Source organism: Tachypleus tridentatus, chromosome 3, assembly GCF_004210375.1.
Source record: "Tachypleus tridentatus isolate NWPU-2018 chromosome 3, ASM421037v1, whole genome shotgun sequence".
NCBI classification, from domain to species: domain Eukaryota; kingdom Metazoa; phylum Arthropoda; class Merostomata; order Xiphosura; family Limulidae; genus Tachypleus; species Tachypleus tridentatus.
In genome coordinates this window covers 42959638-42980622 of record NC_134827.1, presented here as the reverse complement: position 1 = coordinate 42980622, position 20985 = coordinate 42959638, and the positions used below count along the sequence as shown (strand labels likewise).

The window sequence follows — 20985 nt, the reverse complement described above, 5'->3', positions numbered from 1 at the left end:
CTTGGAGAGTTCCTAGTCACTAGAGTGGTAGATCTTGGAGAGTTCCTTGTCACTAGAGCAGTAAATCTTGTAGAGTTCCTAGTCACTAGAGCAGTAAATCTTGTAGAGTTCCTAGTCACTAGAGCGGTAAATCTTGTAGAGTTCCTAGTCACTAGAGTGGTAGATCTTGGAGAGTTCCTAGTCACTATAGTGGTAGACCTTAGAGAGTTCCTAGTCACTAGAGCGGTAAATCTTGGAGAGTTCCTAGTCACTAGAGCAGTAAATCTTGGAGAGTTCCTAGTCACTAGAGCAGTAAATCTTGGAGAGTTCCTAGTCACTAGAGTGGTAGATCTTGGAGAGTTCCTAGTCACTAGAGTGGTAGACCTTAGAGAGTTCCTAGTCACTAGAGCGGTAAATCTTGGAGAGTTCCTAGTCACTAGAGTGGTAGACCTTAGAGAGTTCCTAGTCACTAGAGCGGTAAATCTTGGAGAGTTCCTAGTCACTAGAGTGGTAGATCTTGGAGAGTTCCTAGTCACTAGAGTGGTAGATCTTGGAGAGTTCTTGTAGCAGTTCCTAGTTCCTAGTCACTAGAGCAGTAAATCTTGGAGAGTTCCTAGTCACTAGAGTGGTAGATCTTGGAGAGTTCCTAGTCACTAGAGTGGTAGATCTTGGAGAGTTCCTAGTCACTAGAGTGGTAGATCTTGGAGAGTTCCTAGTCACTAGAGTGGTAGATCTTGGAGAGTTCCTAGTCACTAGAGTGGTAGATCTTGGAGAGTTCCTAGTCACTAGAGTGGTAGATCTTGGAGAGTTCCTAGTCACTAGAGTGGTAGATCTTGGAGAGTTCCTAGTCACTAGAGTGGTAGATCTTGGAAAGTTCCTAGTCACTAGAGTGGTAGATCTTGGAGAGTTCCTAGTCACTAGAGTGGTAGATCTTGGAGAGTTCCTAGTCACTAGAGTGGTAGATCTTGGAGAGTTCCTAGTCACTAGAGTGGTAGATCTTGGAGAGTTCCTAGTCACTAGAGTGGTAGATCTTGGAGAGTTCCTAGTCACTAGAGCAGTAGATCTTGGAGAGTTCCTAGTCACTAGAGCAGTAAATCTTGGAGAGTTCCTAGTCACTAGAGTGGTAGATCTTGGAGAGTTCCTAGTCACTAGAGTGGTAGATCTTGGAGAGTTCCTAGTCACAAGAGTGGTAGACCTTAGAGAGTTCTTAGTCACTAGAGCGATAAATCTTGGAGAGTTCCTAGTCACTAGAGTGGTAGACTTTAGAGAGTTCCTAGTCACTAGACCAGTAAATCTTGGAGAGTTCCTAGTTACCAGAGCGGTAGATCTTGGAGAGTTCCTAGTCACTAGAGCAGTAAATTTTGGAGAGTTCCTAGTCACTAGAGTGGTAGATCTTGGAGAGTTCCTAGTCAATAAAGTGGTAGACCTTGGAAAGTTCTTAGTCACTAGAGTGGTAGACCTTGGAGAATTCATAGTCACTAAAGTGGTAGACTTTAGAGAGTTCCTAGTCACTAAAGTGGTAGACTTTAGAGAGTTCCTAGTCACTAAAGTGGTAGACTTTGGAGAGTTCCTAGTCACTAGAGTGGTAGACTTTAGAGAGTTCCTAGTCACTAGAGTGGTAGATTTTAGAGAGTTCCTAGTCACTAGAGTGGTAGACCTTGGAGAATTCATAGTCACTAGAGAAGTAGATCTTGGAGAGTTTCTAGTCATTGGAGTGGAAGATTTGAGAGAGTTTCTAGTGACTAGAGCAGTAGATTTTAGAGAGTTCCTAGTCACTACAATGACAGACCTTGGAGAGTTCCCAGTCACTTGAGTAGAGATGATGTATTACCTGAGTGAGATTCTAGCTATTCTTTGTGTGGAGATGATGATTACCTGAGTGAGATTCTAGCTATTCTTTGTGTGGAGATGATGTATTACCTGAGTGAGATTCTAGCTATTCTTTGTGTGGATATGATGTATTACCTGAGTGAGATTCTAGCTATTCTTTGTGTGGAGATGATGTATAACCTGAGAGAGATTCTAGTTATTCTTTGTGTGAGATGATGTATTACCTGAGTGAGACTCTAGCTATTCTTTGTGTGAGATGATGTATTACCTGAGTGAGATTCTAGCTATTCTTTGTGTGGAGATGATGTATAACCTGAGTGAGATTCTAGATATTTTTTGTGTGAGATGATGTAATACCTGAGTGAGATTCTAGATATTTTTTGTGTGAGATGATGTAATACCTGAGTGAGATTCTAGCTATTCTTTGTGTGAGATGATGTAATACCTGAGTGAGATTCTAGCTATTCTTTGAGTGGAGATGATGTATAACCTGAGTGAGATTCTAGATATTTTTTGTGTGAGATGATGTAATACCTGAGTGAGATTCTAGCTATTCTTTGTGTGAGATGATGTATTACCTGAGTGAGATTCTAGCTATTCTTTGTGTGGAGATGATGTATAACCTGAGTGAGAATCTAGCTATTCTTTGTGTGAGATGATGTATTACCTGAGTGAGATTCTAGCTATTCTTTGTGTGGAGATGATGTATAACCTGAGTGAGATTCTAGCTATTTTTTGTGTGAGATGATGTATTACCTGAGTGAGATTCTGGCTATTCTTTCTGTGGAGATGTATTACCTGAGTGAGATTCTAGCTATTCTTTGTGTGAGATGATGTATTACCTGAGTGAGACTCTAGCTATTCTTTGTGTGAGATGATGTATTACCTGAGTGAGACTCTAGCTATTCTTTGTGTGAGATGATGTATTACCTGAGTGAGATTCTAGCTATTCTTTGTGTGGAGATGATGTATAACCTGAGTGAGATTCTAGATATTTTTTGTGTGAGATGATGTAATACCTGAGTGAGATTCTAGCTATTCTTTGTGTGAGATGATGTATTACCTGAGTGAGATTCTAGCTATTCTTTGAGTGGAGATGATGTATAACCTGAGTGAGATTCTAGATATTTTTTGTGTGAGATGATGTAATACCTGAGTGAGATTCTAGCTATTCTTTGTGTGAGATGATGTATTACCTGAGTGAGATTCTAGCTATTCTTTGTGTGGAGATGATGTATAACCTGAGTGAGAATCTAGCTATTCTTTGTGTGAGATGATGTATTACCTGAGTGAGATTCTAGCTATTCTTTGTGTGGAGATGATGTATAACCTGAGTGAGATTCTAGCTATTTTTTGTGTGAGATGATGTATTACCTGAGTGAGATTCTGGCTATTCTTTCTGTGGAGATGTATTACCTGAGTGAGATTCTAGCTATTCTTTGTGTGAGATGATGTAATACCTGAATGAGATTCTAGCTATTCTTTGTGTGAGATGATGTATTACCTGAGTGAGATTCTAGCTATTCTTTGTGTGGAGATGATGTATTACATGAGTGAGATTCTAGCTATTCTTTGTGTGGATATGATGTATTACCTGAGTGAGATTCTAGCTATTCTTTGTGTGGAGATAATGTATAACCTGAGTGAGATTCTAGATATTTTTTGTGTGAGATGATGTAATACCTGAGTGAGATTCTAGATATTTTTTGTGTGAGATGATGTAATACCTGAGTGAGATTCTAGCTATTCTTTGTGTGAGATGATGTATTACCTGAGTGAGATTCTAGCTATTCTTTGAGTGGAGATGATGTATAACCTGAGTGAGATTCTAGATATTTTTTGTGTGAGATGATGTAATACCTGAGTGAGATTCTAGCTATTCTTTGTGTGAGATGATGTATTACCTGAGTGAGATTCTAGCTATTCTTTGTGTGGAGATGATGTATAACCTGAGTGAGAATCTAGCTATTCTTTGTGTGGAGATGATGTATAACCTGAGTGAGATTCTAGCTATTTTTTGTGTGAGATGATGTATTACCTGAGTGAGATTCTGGCTATTCTTTCTGTGGAGATGTATTACCTGAGTGAGATTCTAGCTATTCTTTGTGTGAGATGATGTATTACCTGAGTGAGACTCTAGCTATTCTTTGTGTGAGATGATGTATTACCTGAGTGAGACTCTAGCTATTCTTTGTGTGAGATGATGTATTACCTGAGTGAGATTCTAGCTATTCTTTGTGTGGAGATGATGTATAACCTGAGTGAGATTCTAGATATTTTTTGTGTGAGATGATGTAATACCTGAGTGAGATTCTAGCTATTCTTTGTGTGAGATGATGTATTACCTGAGTGAGATTCTAGCTATTCTTTGAGTGGAGATGATGTATAACCTGAGTGAGATTCTAGATATTTTTGTGTGAGATGATGTAATACCTGAGTGAGATTCTAGCTATTCTTTGTGTGAGATGATGTATTACCTGAGTGAGATTCTAGCTATTCTTTGTGTGGAGATGATGTATAACCTGAGTGAGAATCTAGCTATTCTTTGTGTGAGATGATGTATTACCTGAGTGAGATTCTAGCTATTCTTTGTGTGGAGATGATGTATAACCTGAGTGAGATTCTAGCTATTTTTTGTGTGAGATGATGTATTACCTGAGTGAGATTCTGGCTATTCTTTCTGTGGAGATGTATTACCTGAGTGAGATTCTAGCTATTCTTTGTGTGAGATGATGTAATACCTGAATGAGATTCTAGCTATTCTTTGTGTGAGATGATGTATTACCTGAGTGAGATTCTAGCTATTCTTTGTGTGGAGATGATGTATTACATGAGTGAGATTCTAGCTATTCTTTGTGTGGATATGATGTATTACCTGAGTGAGATTCTAGCTATTCTTTGTGTGGAGATAATGTATTACCTGAGTGAGATTCTAGCTATTCTTTGTGTGGAGATGAGAGGTTCACCTTTTCCTAAGCTGAAAATGTATTTCAAATTATATAAGATGACCTTCTTATACCTGATCTCTCTTCCAGTTCACTTTCCTTTTGTTGTGTCTGAAAAGCAAGCTGTTTGAGTATAAATCTCGTTACACATTGAAGTTGTCTTGTATTCTTATTGCCTGGGGTCTGTTGCTTCTTAGTAATATTATCGTGCACTGGCACGGTTTACTTTTAAGCATGACTTTTAACTCAAGGCTAGTGATATACAAATCTTGTAGGTAGATGGGATAAAGGTACCTATTTTCAGATTAGAAAAATATTAACCTCTTTCACATAAATCAAGGATTTCAACTTATTGCATGAAACTTAACTTGTGAGTTTTGTTTTTACAAAAGTTATTCGTAGTCTTTCCATCATGGAAACCCGAATTACAATGACACCTCCCTGAAACTAAGAACCACTTCTGTTGTAGATACTACCTTGGAATTCCTCTCATATTTCAATGGCAACATTTATTTTCGGTACCAAGGAGTTTCATGGATTTTCCTTAATTAAACAACTTCAGTGAAAGATTTTGAAATTGGAATTCAGATCTCTGAAGTATAAAACTGTGACTGTGAAAGCAATGTTGATAACTTATTCATAATCTAGACCTTTAACCCAGATATCCTACCGCTGCATTTCAACTCCTATGGCAATGACATTCAGTCACTGTGTAATGTGGAATCCATAATACATTCCTGTTTTAGTTATTAGAACTCATAAGAAGTTAAATTGTACATTGTGTGGTTATGTTTATTGCCATCTGGTGTGTGATTCCATTGTAATATTTTGTAGCTATACCTTCAGGTTTTGTTTAGGCATGTGTTATTAAGATTGTACGTGTAATTTGCTCTAGAAATATTAATTGCTTTGGAAGTTTTGTGTTTTTTGTATTATGTGTGTTATTTAATTTGATAAAATAGCTATGGCAATTTGTTTAATGTTTCAGTTGTTTACTACTTTCATATCGTGAATCATGGTTATCTATTTGAACTATTTTATGTCATTACACAGCTTCATTGTTTAAAAATTGTCATGCTACCTTAGAAATATACCTCATTATTCTGTTGTAGTTAAAAGGATTTTTAACAAAGTTCACAATATGAATGTTTTTTTTTATCTTATGTTAATTTGAATGAAATGTTTAACTCTTTCACTGTCAGATTTACTTATAGATAAATAACTGTCAGGTTTACCTATAGATAAATAACTGTCAGGTTTACGTATATATAAATATTGAGAAAAGAATGCATGATGTAATATTTCATTACTTATCTGAAAAATTGTGAAGTTTGATTGGAAATCCTTGTTTCTTCTTGATGGTACATAGTTGTTCTAAACTGTTGTGGTAATGCTATAGGGGGAACATATATGTTTCCAGAGCAGAGAAACAGTTAAAACAGTTGGAATAGTACAATATTTGTATACATTAATGATCTTCATAACAATTTCTTACATAGTAATGTTCTTCAAGATTGAGGATCAGTTTCTTACAGCAGTGTTATGTTACAGTGGCCATGCAGCATATGCAAGTGGAGTGGAACTGTACAATAATTATACAAGGATCGGAGGTATGTGATGAATCCCATTTCCTTTTCTTCAATAACAGGATAAGATCACGATGTAACACAAGCTCATATGTACATCAACTGTTCTGGGCCTTTTACTAGTTATCTAGTGGTTTACAGAAATCAAATCCATTATGATGATGTCAAGGTGTGAGATTTGCTATAGAACTTTCACTCTGCTTGTGTACTGGTTTCATTTTCATCATTTAACACCTGTCTGTGTAATTTATAAAACGATTCAGTGATGCTGTAAAGTGGCTTTGTGTTCCAAACAAGTACTAGGTAAATATTGATTTTGGAGTTAATGTTTTGTGCAGTGGACTTAATTATTTAGTTAGATGGCTTTGTGTTCCTGACAGCTACTATGTAAATATTGGTTTTGGGGTTAATGTGTTGTACAGTGGACTTAATTATTTAGTTAGATGGCTTTGCGTTCCTAACATCTACTATGTAGATATTAGTTTTGGGGTTGATGTTTTGTACAGTGGACTTAATTATTTAGTTAGATGGCTTTGTGTTCCTAACAGCTAATATGTAGATATTGGTTTTGGGGTTAATGTTTTGTACAGTGGACTTAATTATTTAGTTAGATGGCTTTGTGTTCCTAACAGCTACTATGTCGATATTGGTTTTGGGGTTAATGTGTTGTACAGTGGACTTAATTATTTAGTTAGATGGCTTTGTGTTCCTAACAGCTACTATGTCGATATTGGTTTTGGGGTTAATGTGTTGTACAGTGGACTTAATTATTTAGTTAGATGGCTTTGCGTTCCTAACATCTACTATGTAGATATTAGTTTTGGGGTTGATGTTTTGTACAGTGGACTTAATTATTTAGTTAGATGGCTTTGTGTTCCTGACAGCTACTTTGTAAATATTGGTTTTGGAGTTAATGTTTTCTACAATGGACTTAATTATTTAGTTAGATGGCTTTGTGTTCCTAACAGCTACTGTGTAGATATTGGTTTTGGGGTTAATGTGTTGTACAGTGGACTTAATTATTTAGTTAGATGGCTTTGTGTTCCTAACAGCTAATATGTAGATATTGGCTTTGGGGTTAATGTTTTGTACAGTGGACTTAATTATTTAGTTAGATGGCTTTGTGTTCCTAACAGCTACTATGTCGATATTGGTTTTGGGGTTAATGTGTTGTACAGTGGACTTAATTATTTAGTTAGATGGCTTTGTGTTCCTTACAGCTACTATGTAGATATTGGTTTTGGGGTTAATGTTTTGTACAGTGGACTTAATTATTTAGTTAGATGGCTTTGTGTTCCTTACAGCTACTATGTAGATATTGGTTTTAGAGTTAATGTTTTGTACAGTGGACTTAATTATTTAGTTAGATGGCTTTGTGTTCCTAACAGCTACTGTGTAGATATTGGTTTTGGAGTTAATGTTTTGTACAGTGGACTTAATTATTTAGTTAGATGGCTTTGTGTTCCTAACAGCTACTGTGTAGATATTTACTTAACGTGTTTTTCTGTGAATTAAGTTACATTTACTTACCGTGTTTTTCTGTGAATTAAGTCACATTTACTTACCATGTTTTTCTGTGAATTAAGTTACATTTACTTACCGTGTTTTTCTGTGAATTAAGTTACATTTACTTACCGTGTTTTTCTGTGAATTAAGTTACATTTACTTACCGTGTTTTTCTGTGAATTAAGTCACATTTACTTACCATGTTTTTCTGTGAATTAAGTTACATTTACTTACCGTGTTTTTCTGTGAATTAAGTTACATTTACTTACCGTGTTTTTCTGTGAATTAAGTTACATTTACTTACCGTGTTTTTCTGTGAATTAAGTTACATTTACTTACCGTGTTTTTCTGTGAATTAAGTTACATTTACTTACCGTGTTTTCTGTGAATTAAGTTACATTTACTTACCGTGTTTTTCTGTGAATTAAGTTACATTTACTTACCGTGTTTTTCTGTGAATTAAGTTACATTTACTTACCGTGTTTTTCTGTGAATTAAGTTACATTTACTTACCGTGTTTTTCTGTGAATTAAGTCACATTTACTTACCGTGTTTTTCTGTGAATTAAGTCACATTTACTTACCGTGTTTTTCTGTGAATTAAGTTACATTTACTTACCGTGTTTTTCTGTGAATTAAGTTACATTTACTTACCGTGTTTTTCTGTGAATTAAGTTACATTTACTTACCGTGTTTTTCTGTGAATTAAGTTACATTTACTTACCGTGTTTTTCTGTGAATTAAGTTACATTTACTTACCGTGTTTCTCTGTGAATTAAGTTACATTTACTTACCGTGTTTTTCTGTGAATTAAGTTACATTTACTTACCGTGTTTTTCTGTGAATTAAGTTACATTTACTTACCGTGTTTTTCTGTGAATTAAGTTACATTTACTTACCGTGTTTTTATTCTTATGTAGCAACCTATTTCATGACCTATCACACAATACTTAAAACGTCTCAGGACTTTACCGAGGCTTTAAAGTGGGCACGTGATATTAGCAGAAACATTACAGATGTGCTTCATACCAATAGCTCTGATAAAACGGCAACTGTTTTCCCATATAGGTATGAATATAGTTTCATATGCTGTGTCTCTCTGTGTGGGATTTTTGGCAATGTCAGTATTAGATTTTTCCTTTCTGATGGTTGTTTGATGTGTTCATAAAATCTGGTATTCATATACAATTTAATAATTTAAATTTTTCAAACTACACAGTTATTTTTATATATATACACACACACACATATTCAGCCTTTGTCACACTAACCTTGCTACCAGCATGTAACAATGACAAATATCAACAATCCCAGTCTATCGAACTTAATTATTTTAGTTACTAGTAGGAATTAAAACTATTTGTTTGAAATGTGCACGAAAGAACTAATATGTAATGACATATTTACAAAGCAAACAAACTTTTATAATTTAACTGGCTTTCTAACTAAGGCATAAGTGCTTCAATATTTTGCCTGTGGCTGTTTGATCTAAATTCAAGAATAACAACTTTCAGTTTGTAGGAAAAATAAGTGAAAATCTCTATTGAGGACAGTACAGGAATATATGGCTCAAACAATTAAAACCATTATTTATAAATGATACAATAACAAGTGCCAAAGTTACCAGTAATTTGGTTTACATTACCATAAAGAAAGAAGAGTGGGCTATGTTTTAGTAATATCTAAACTTAGGGTGTCATAAAAGTGATTAAAATTTTGAAAATAAATAAGTTGAGTTACACAGACTAGTGGGGATTCAGAAGTTATTTAAATATTTCTTTTTACAATTAGGAAATTAAAATTTATCCTAATTTCAATTTACAGTACATGTTAATTTAATTTTTATGAACAGAGTTAAATTTGTCTTGTAACCACAAGCAATATGCAGGTAGACTTCTACAGTACAGTAAATCTATCAAGGCTGTATTTACTCTTTGTAATGTGGTTATTTCTATCACGTTTTCATGTCAAGCCATTTTCTGTATAATAACCACTATGGTAGGAGCCATATGACTGATAAAAACACTCGCAAGTTGCCATAATTACCCCCACTTGTCTTGGCCTCTGAGTCAGTTGTTTCAGTTGCCGTGCCTCCTAAGATATTTTTGCCATATTGCCCTCTTAGTTGTTGTTGTGAATTAACCACATCCTAACTTTTCCTGATTACAGTTCTTTCTCCAGTTTTTTTATGTTTGTCTTATAATAGGTATTTTTCTTTATTATTTGTGTATTTAAATAGTAATAACAATAGAATGAGAAACAGTGTTCATGTGAGAAACTGTAAAAGGGTTTATGATCTTTCTAAACAGTTTATATATATGACCAGAATAATGTTATTACCATAACTTACTAGTTGGAATGTTTATATATATGACCAGAATAATGTTATTATAGTAACGTACTAGTTGGAATGTCTGTATATATGACCAGAATAATGTTATTACAGTAACTTACTAGTTCGAATGTCTGTATATATGACCAGAATAATGTTATTACTGTAACTTACCAGTTGGAATGACTGTATATATGACCAGAATAATGTTATTACAGTAACTTACTAGTTGGAATGTCTGTATATATATATGACCAGAATAATGTTATTACAGTAACTTACTAGTTGGAATGTTTGTATATGTATGACCAGAATAATGTTATTACAGTAACAGTTGGAATGTCTGAATATACATTACCAGTATAATGTTATTACAGTAACTTACTAGTTGGAATGTCTGTATATATATGACCAGAATAATGTTATTACAGTAACTTTCTAGTTGGAATGTCTGTATATGTATGACCAGAATAATGTTATTACAGTAACTTACTAGTTGGAATGTTTGTATATGTATGACCAGAATAATGTTATTACAGTAACTTACCAGTTGGAATGTCTGTATATACATGACCAGAATAATGTTATTACAGTAACTTACTAGCTGGAATGTCTGTATATATGACCAGAATAATGTTATTACAGTAACTTACTAGTTGGAATGTTTGTATATGTATGACCAGAATAATGTTATTACAGTAACTTACTAGTTGGAATGTCTGTATATACATGACCAGAATAATTTTATTACAGTAACTTATTAGTTGGAATGTCTGTATATACATGACCAGAATAATGTAATTACAGTAACTTACTAGTTGGAATGTCTGTATATATGACCAGAATATTGTTATTACAGTAACTTACTAGTTGGAATGTCTGTATATATGGCCAGAATAATGTTATTACAGTAACGTACTAGTTGGAATGTCTGTATATATGACCAGAATAATTTTATTACAGTAACGTACTAGTTGGAATGTCTGTATATATGACCAGAATAATTTTATTACAGTAACTGTCTAGTTGGAATGTCTGTATATATATGACCAGAATAATGTTATTACAGTAACTTTCTAGTTGGAATGTCTGTATATATATGACCAGAATAATGTTATTACAGTAACTTTCTAGTTGGAATGTTTGTATATATAATGACCAGAATAATGTTATTACAGTAACTTACTACTTGGAATGTCTGTATATATGACCAGAATAATGTTATTACAGTAACTTACTAGTTGGAATGTTTGTATATATAATGACCAGAATAATGTTATTACAGTAACTTACTAGTTGGAATGTTTGTATATATGACCCGAATAATGTTATTACAGTAACTTACTAGTTGGAATGTTTGTATATATGACCAGAATAATGTTATTACAGTAACTTACTAGTTGGAATGTTTGTATATATGACCAGAATAATGTTATTACAGTAACTTACTACTTGGAATGTCTGTATATATGACCAGAATAATGTTATTACAGTAACTTACTAGTTGGAATGTTTGTATATATGACCAGTATAATGTTATTACAGTAATGTACTAGTTGGAATGTCTGTATATATATGATCAGAATAATGTTATTACAGTAACTTACTAGTTGGAATGTTTGTATATATGACCAGAATAATGTTATTACAGTAACTTATTAGTTGGAATGTTTGTATATATGACCAGAATAATGTTATTACAGTAATGTACTAGTTGGAATGTCTGTATATATGACCAGAATAATGTTATTACAGTAACTTACTAGTTGGAATGTTTGTATATATGACCAGAATAATGTTATTACAGTAACTTATTAGTTGGAATGTTTGTATATATGACCAGAATAATGTTATTACAGTAATGTACTAGTTGGAATGTCTGTATATATGACCAGAATAATGTTATTACAGTAACTTATTAGTTGGAATGTTTGTATATATGACCAGAATAATGTTATTACAGTAACTTATTAGTTGGAATGTTTGTATATATCACCAGAATAATGTTATTACAGTAATGTACTAGTTGGAATGTCTGTATATTTGACCAGAATAATGTTATTACAGTAACTTACTAGTTGGAATGTCTGTATATATATGACCAGAATAATGTTATTACAGTAACTTACTAGTTGGAATGTTTGTATATACATGACCAGAATAATGTAATTACAGTAACTTACTAGTTGGAATGTCTGTATATATGACCAGAATATTGTTATTACAGTAACTTACTAGTTGGAATGTCTGTATATATGGCCAGAATAATGTTATTACAGTAACGTACTAGTTGGAATGTCTGTATATATGACCAGAATAATTTTATTACAGTAACTGTGTCTGTATGTATGACCAGAATAATTTTATTACAGTAACTGTCTAGTTGGAATATCTGTATATATATGACCAGAATAATGTTATTACAGTAACTTTCTAGTTGGAATGTCTGTATATATATGACCAGAATAATGTTATTACAGTAACTTTCTAGTTGGAATGTCTGTATATATGACCAGAATAATGTTGTTACTGTAACTTACCAGTTGGAATCACTGTATATATGACCAGAATAATGTTATTACAGTAACTTACTAGTTGGAATGTCTGTATATATATGACCAGGATAATGTTATTACAGTAACTTTCTAGTTGGAATGTCTGTATATATGACCAGAATAATGTTATTACAGTAACTTTCTAGTTGGAATGTCTGTATATATGACCAGAATAATGTTATTACAGTAACTTTCTAGTTGGAATGTCTGTATATATGACCAGAATATTGTTGTTACTGTAACTTACTAGTTGGAATGTCTGTATATATGACCAGAATAATGTTATTACAGTAACTTACTAGTTGGAATGTCTGTATATATGACCAGAATAATGTTATTACAGTAACTTTCTAGTTGGAATGTCTGTATATATGACCAGAATAATGTTATTACAGTAACTTTCTAGTTGGAATGTCTGTATATATGACCAGAATAATGTTATTACAGTAACTTTCTAGTTGGAATGTCTGTATATATGACCAGAATAATGTTATTACAGTAACTTTCTAGTTGGAATGTCTGTATATATGACCAGAATAATGTTATTACAGTAACTTTCTAGTTGGAATGTCTGTATATATGACCAGAATAATGTTATTACAGTAACTTTCTAGTTGGAATGTCTGTATATATGTGACCAGAATAATGTTATTACAGTAACTTTCTAGTTGGAATGTCTGTATATATGTGACCAGAATAATGTTATTCCAGTAACTTACTGGTTGGAATGTTTGTATATATGACCAGAATAATGGTATTACAGTAACTTACTAGTTGGAATAATCTGCTTATTCTGATATATTTTTAGTGTTTTCTACGTCTTCTACGAACAGTATCTGACAATGTGGCGAGACACCGTTTCAAATCTGGCCATTTCCATCTCAGCTGTTTTTGTTGTCACATTGCTACTATTATACCTTGATATTCATTCTTCTTTAATTATTGTTCTCACAATAACAATGATCATTGTGAACCTAATGGGAATGATGTATTGGTGGAATATCAGTCTTAATGGTGTTTCTTTGGTCAACCTAGTAATGGTAAGTTCATACATTAATATTACCTGTACTAGTGTAATGATAATTACATAACAATCATGTATTGTGGTAGTAAGTACTTATGATAACAAGTAATGAAAATACAATTGTAAAAATTGAATTTAATGTTGAGATGAGAAAAAGTGTAGATATGAGATAAGGATACATGCATAAAACCATACATAAGTAACTAGTAACTACTGAGTCAAACTTACAATCTTACATATTTAAATAGTAAATTTATTATGTTTCATCAAATAAAATATTAACACATAATATAACATACTAACATAATGTTTAAGGAGAACAAAGGGTGTGTCAGTCTATTTCAGTCGTCCCTTCTCTAAACTAAGCTAGATGTATTAGATGAATAAACTGTTCAAACACTTAAAGCCACGCCCTTTCATTCATATAGTTATAAAGCTTTCTTCTGAACTAACTTTAATTTACTGCCTGCACAACATTGAAAGGCAACCCATTCCAAATGCCAACCTTTCTGTTACAAAACTAAAACTGTTTTAACTAAAGATGACTTCTACTGTGCCAAATTTTATATACCTTTTAACTAGTCCTATCATCCCTACTGTTGAATATAATAAAAGATGATGCATGATTACTGCCAGTTCTGGTTAAACATCTCAATCTGACCCCCAACTTTTCTTTTTTTGAGAGAAAACAATTTGAGAGATTTCAGCCTCTCCTCATGTGACAATCCCTCCATCCAAGGCTCCATTCTCGTATGCTTCTCCGAACCCTTTCCAACAGTTCAAGACTGAATATGATATTAGGCCTAACCAGTAACTTCTTATGTAAAATTATAATCTCTTTAAACTTGTATTCAATATTTCTCCAAATAAACCTTAAATACCATTTGCCCTACCACTAGCAACAGCACAATTTTGGATGGCTTAAGAGACTGACTGACTATTGCTTCAAGATCCGTTACCTTCATGACACTGTTAAGGTTATTTCCATCCAAGTTATAATTTCAAATGTGTCACATTTATTATAACTAAAACTCATCTGTCATTTATTTGTCCACTCATTAAATAATCTAAATCCTTTTGTAAATCAGAAGCATCCTCTTCACAGCTAGAAACACCCAAGATCTTAATATCATCAGCACATGTAAGTAATGTATTGACCATTCCTTCATGTATGTCGTTGATGTAAATCAAAAAGAGTAAAAGTCCTAAGATTCAGCCATGAGATTCCCTACTTATGACATTAATCCAGTTTGACTGAAATCTGTTTGTAACAACATTCTGCTTTTTCCTGTCACGCCATTTTTTCTCACCCACTTGTAGTGCATACCTGTTTATTTTATGTGGCACCTTGTCAAACTCTCTCTTAAAATCCAAAGATACCAAATCTACACTTTTACCCTCATCTACATAAGCAGTAACTTCCTCAAAGAATGTTAAAGACTATTAAGACAAGATGTTTCCTATAGTGAAACTATTTGTAAAACATCTTGTTTACAAACTTTCCCCACCTAAGACTAATTGACCTTTAGTAGTACTGATTGTAACCCCTCCCCTGGAGTAACATTAGCCAACTTCTCCCACTTGCCCCACTATCCAAGGATTTAGTATTAAATGAATTAAGTATTAAGTCCTTAACCCTTTTTAAAATAATTAAGGATATAATATAAGGATATAATATAAGGATATTAAGGATATAATATTAGGATATTAAGGATATATATATGTAAGGATATTAAGGATATATATATATGTAAGGATATTAAGGATATAATATAATATAATCTACATAAAGTTGTTCTGAACAATTTATCTTCTGTTTCTAAGTTATAAACTTTCTTGGTATTTCAGGCTGTTGGTATTTCTGTCGAATTTTGTGCTCACATCACTAAAGCTTTTGGTAACAGTGTAAAGAAAACTAGAATCTTGCGTGCCCAAGATGCTTTATCCAAAATGGGTAGCTCTGTAAGTCACATTGAGTTTCATTCTTCATGCTCTGTCAAACACCTTAATACTTTAAAATATTATATTAACATGTATACATGTTCTCTGTATAACTTTTATATTTACTTCACTCTTATAGTGAAAAATTCTAAATATTTAATTTGTTATGCATTTGGTAGTGTGAGTAAAAGTAATGTAAATATTTCATAATTTTAAAAGTTTAATTAAGTAATTTGTTGTTACTAGGTTTTATCAGGTATTACGCTTACTAAGTTTGGAGGAATTGTGGTCCTTGGATTTGCAAAGTCTCAGATATTTGAAGTATTCTACTTCAGAATGTATATGGGTATTGTTTTGATTGGAGCTTCTCATGGACTAATATTTTTACCAATTCTACTTAGTATTGCTGGTAAGTAAATCTAAGCTTATTCCCAGAACAACAATATGTGTATGCATAAAGCTAAAATTAATTCAATCGGTACGACTCACAAAATTTTAGCAATTTGCTAATCTTAAAATCAAGTAGTTTAGTCTAAGGAGGACAGCAAGTCTTAATAGTGAAAACAGGCAAACACCAAACTTTGGAAGTGTATATAGGCAAATATGTTTGCTTTATTTAGACACATTGTTAAAAATGAAGTAATAAATATATAATACCCAATTATTAAATAAGTGCACATTTCAAACTAAAACACTGCTTTCAAACAAACAAAAAATATTTTGAGATCAGACATAGTGTTAAAATGTAACTTTACAAAAGGTATGACTTGGATAGTAATCTTCAAATGAACTTGTATAAAAAAAAACTGTAGCTAATAAATCAATATTTTTGATGCTATATAACTTTTACATTCCTAAAGTTACAAGGCAATATTATTTCTAAAAATCCACAATTTTTCCTACTGTGAGAAATGTAACATTTTATCTCAAAAGTATTGACTACTTGGGTGAATTTATAACAACTTTGTCACACAGTTAGAAAGAGTATCGACTAGCTTTGGTGAATTTATAACAACTTTGTCACACAGTTAGAAAGAATATCAACTAGCTTTAGTGAATTTATAACAACTTTGTCACACAGTTAGAAAGAATATCGACTACCTTTGGTGTATTTATAACAACTTTGTCACACAGTTAGAAAGAATATCGACTACCTTTGGTGTATTTATAACAACTTTGTCACACAGTTAGAAAGAATATCGCCTAGCTTTGGTGAATTTATAACAACTTTGTCACACAGTTAGAAAGAATATCGACTAGCTTTAGTGAATTTATAACAACTTTGTCACACAGTTAGAAAGAATATCGACTAGCTTTGGTGAATTTATAACAGCTTTGTCACACAGTTAGAAAGAGTATCGACTAGCTTTGGTGAATTTATAACAGCTTTGTCACACAGAAAGAGTATCGACTAGCTTTGGTGAATTTATAACAACATTGTCACACAGTTAGAAAGAGTATCGACTAGCTTTGGTGAATTTATAACAACTTTGTCACACAGTTAAATTTATATAGGTTCTTGTCACACAGTTAAATTGTCTGCTTTTACCATTTTATTATTTTTTCTTCTTTGTTTAATGAAATAAAAATTATTTACTGCATTACTACCAATAATACAACAAAGTTGTTATGTTAGTTAAGGGTAGATCAAGTCAAATATTGATGATAATATAATAAAAAATTTGAATTTTCAAGCAGCTTGTGGGTAAAATTAAATTGTATTTTAAGAACTTGTTGTCGGCCAGATAAAACCAAGCTGGATGTTGCATGTTCATACTTTACAACTACTACATTGGAACACTAGCAATTCTTAGGAATGTTGTTTAAAAAATAACAAGTGTTAGCTTATTTCAGTACAGCATGTGGTGTGACTGAAGTATTTATTTTACTGTGAAAGCTTTGTTATAACTACATATTCAATGAATGTCTACCTTACGTAAATGTACAATTTTTCCATTTTCTGTGAATTATGGATTAGTATATTTCATGAATGTCTCAATTATTGTGTGTACTTCATGAGTCTTTTATTATTTTGAGAATAAATTATTTGATATTATTCATTTAATATTTGGTGTATTTATCTCATAATAATTTCTGTTTGAGAAATTCTGCTTTCTTCTCTCTATATGTGAAAGCTAATTCTTCTGGCAGTTTTCTAAAAAAATTTTCATATGGGACAATCCTTTAAGGAAACTCTCATCTCTATATAAATTATACTGTCTGTTATGCATCTATTATTAGTCTATAATCCTCCACCAATAAAAGGGTAACACATTATTTAGACTGAAAGAATGCTTCTCACTTCTGCCAGTTCACCCATGACTGTTGGATTTATCAGTTCTGAGTCCTTATTTTCTGGTTCACTTTAGCTCCATATGTTTTCAATCGGGTCCTGAGGGAATTTCCGTGGAAGATGCATTTGATGGGCCTATGTATCTGTATATATGTGAACAAGTAGTTCCTTCATGGAAGTAAATATTTTCAACTGCTACTTCAGGAGCTGTCTTGTTTCAATTGACAGGTCAACTTCTTCATGTGCATATTCACAACCAACCAGTATCTGATTCACATGGAAATCTGTTTTTTAACTTATCTACCGGATAACCTCAGCCTTATACTTTAATTGTTGAGATATGGAACTTATGGCTAAAAATATTTGTTGTCTTCTTCTATTTCTCATTTTGAGATTGTGACTTCTCTAGAGTCCCATCGGTGTCATCTTCAGAAAGCACAAATTACAGATTCACTATATACATGGCTATAGACCATTGTTTACCATTTAACTCATGTAAGAGTTTCTTTCATCAGAACTGACTTGTGCATGAAGTCTAATGTACGTGGCTGTAGTCTACTGTTGATTCCAGTTTATCTCATGTAAAGTTTCTTTCATCAGAACTGACTTGTGCATGAAGTCTACTGTACATGGCTGTAGTCTACTGTTGATTCCAGTTTATCTCATGTAAAGAGTTTCTTTCATCAAAACTGACTTGTGCATGAAGTCTACTGTACGTGGCTGTAGTCTACTGTTGATTCCAGTTTATCTCATGTAAAGAGTTTCTTTCATCAGAACTGACTTGTGCATGAAGTCTACTGTACATGGCTGTAGTCTACTCTTGATCCCAGTTTAACTCATGTAAGAGTTTCTTTCATCACAACAGTTCCCACATTATGCAAATGTTTTATTTGTAATTATTTAGTAAAAGTCTGGGTTGTGTACTTCACAGCTCATCCCACCTTATGTGAATGTTTTATTTATTATTTAGTAAAATTACAGGTTGTGTACTTCACAGCTTATTCCTCATTGCATGAATGTTTTATTTATTATTATTTAGTAATAGTTCAGGTTGTGTACTTGACAACTCATCCATCATTACATGAATGTTTTATTTATTATTATTTAGTAAAAGTGCAAGCTGTGTACTTCACGGCTCATCCCACATTACGTGAATATTTTATTTATTATTCTTTAGTAATAGTTCAGGTTATGTACTTGAAAACTCATCCATCATTATGTAAATGTTTTATTTGTTACTATTTAGTAAAAATCCAGGTTATGTACTTGACAACTCATCCATCATTATGTAAATGTTTTATTTGTTATTCTTTAGTAATAGTTCAGGTTGTGTACTTCATAACTCATCCCACATTACATGAATGTTTTATTTATTATTCTTTAGTAATAGTCCAGGTTATGTACTTGACAACTCATCCATCATTATGTAAATGTTTTATTTGTTATTATTTAGTAATAGTCCAGGTTATGTACTTGACAACTCGTCCATCATTATGTAAATGTTTTATTTGTTATTATTTAGTAAAGAAATCAACATCTGTAATAATAAATCTGTCTTTTATAGGACCTGTGCTCAAAAGAACAAAACTCAGGGATCGTAGTGAGACATCACATGAAGGAACCACTAAAATTCCGTATAGTACTATTGAATAATGTATTTCCTGATAAAATGAGGCCCAGTGTTTATTTTACTCAGGTGCAGAATTAAAAATCTTCTTTTGTTATCACATTGATCTGATTACACTGTGTGATAGTGATTCTTTTCAACAAATGCTTTGTTCTGAAGTACTGTAAACATATGGCTTTTGTTTTTTTATACTCTCAGTTCAGTTTAATTATTTAGTATTAGATATTATATTGAAATTATTGAATAAATTTTATTTTAAATTAAAATATGCAATCTGTGTTTCCTGTAGTTTTATAATAGAACTAGCTTTAATACTAAAAATATTAGGTTCTACAATCTACTGTTAACCTGCTTTAATACTAAAAATGTCAGGTTCTACAATCTGTTGTTAACTTGTTTAAACTCTAAAATATTGGGTTCTACATGTTTTTACTTATCTCACAAAATTGAAACATGAAACAAACAATATTACTTTTATTTAGTATTGTCTACTTCTTGCAGTTTCTAGTTATATGAAAGTTGTTTTATGATTTGCTCAAATTTTATAATAATGTTGGTATTTATTTTTCATTCTTGAAGTATAATATCCCTTTCTTACAATCTGTTCAGAATGGATCAGACAAATGCAGATTTGAAATTCTTTGAACCTGTTTGTTAAATATTTCAAAACTTTTAACAAAAACTGATGTGTGGATGGGATAATGTACATGACATTAGGTTAACACTCTAGTTTTTTGGTTTTTGTAATACTTTTAATGGCATGTAACAAATATTTTATTTTCTTCCAACTGTAGAAATTGAGTTTTGCTGAGATTTCTGTCTGAAAAATAATTTGTTGTGTACTTTAAAGGTAACATTTATGTACATGTATGGAGAAACAAGAAATGTCATTTAACTTAAGACACTGCTCGAAAACATGGTTTTATTTTGTAAACAACCCTCTCTATAAACAGTTATAACAACTACATATTTGATCTTAAGGCATATTCTAAACAACTGTGTAATTCTTTATACAAAAAGTTAAATATTATATATGGTGTTTTGAAATATCCTTTACTTACACAATAATTTGGATTTGTACAAAAATCAAGAATTTCCACAAGTGAGCCGACACAAACATTCTTATCCTTCATTGTGTAAATAAAAACACCATACATATATAATAAACACTTCACCACAATATGGATCCTTGGGTTATTAATGATGGATGGTAAACCAAACACTTCACCACAATATGGATCCTTGGGTTATTAATGATGGATGGTAAACCAAACACTTCACCACAATATGGATCCTTGGTTTATTAATGATGGATGGTAAACCAAACACTTCACCACAATATGGATCCTTGGGTTATTAATGATGGAT

General features: G+C 32.3%; 1 protein-coding gene across 5 annotated transcripts in view; it reads left to right on the top strand.

Annotated features, from left to right (window-relative positions):
- LOC143246774 (NPC intracellular cholesterol transporter 1-like) overlaps window positions 1–19883 on the top strand; it is a 90720-nt gene extending 70837 nt beyond the window's left edge. For 4 of the 5 annotated variants that reach the window (XM_076493917.1, XM_076493915.1, XM_076493916.1 and 1 more), the window contains 6 exons: window positions 6306–6364; window positions 8766–8913; window positions 13541–13772; window positions 15605–15718; window positions 15944–16106; window positions 19555–19883. In XM_076493917.1, coding sequence (XP_076350032.1) covers window positions 6306–6364; window positions 8766–8913; window positions 13541–13772; window positions 15605–15718; window positions 15944–16106; window positions 19555–19643 — 805 coding nt within the window. In that variant the 3' untranslated portion in view covers window positions 19644–19883. The remainder of the gene's footprint in view (window positions 1–6305; window positions 6365–8765; window positions 8914–13540; window positions 13773–15604; window positions 15719–15943; window positions 16107–19554) is intronic. The other variant, XR_013026155.1, reaches the window with a different exon arrangement.
- The last annotated feature ends 1102 nt before the right edge of the window (window positions 19884–20985 follow it).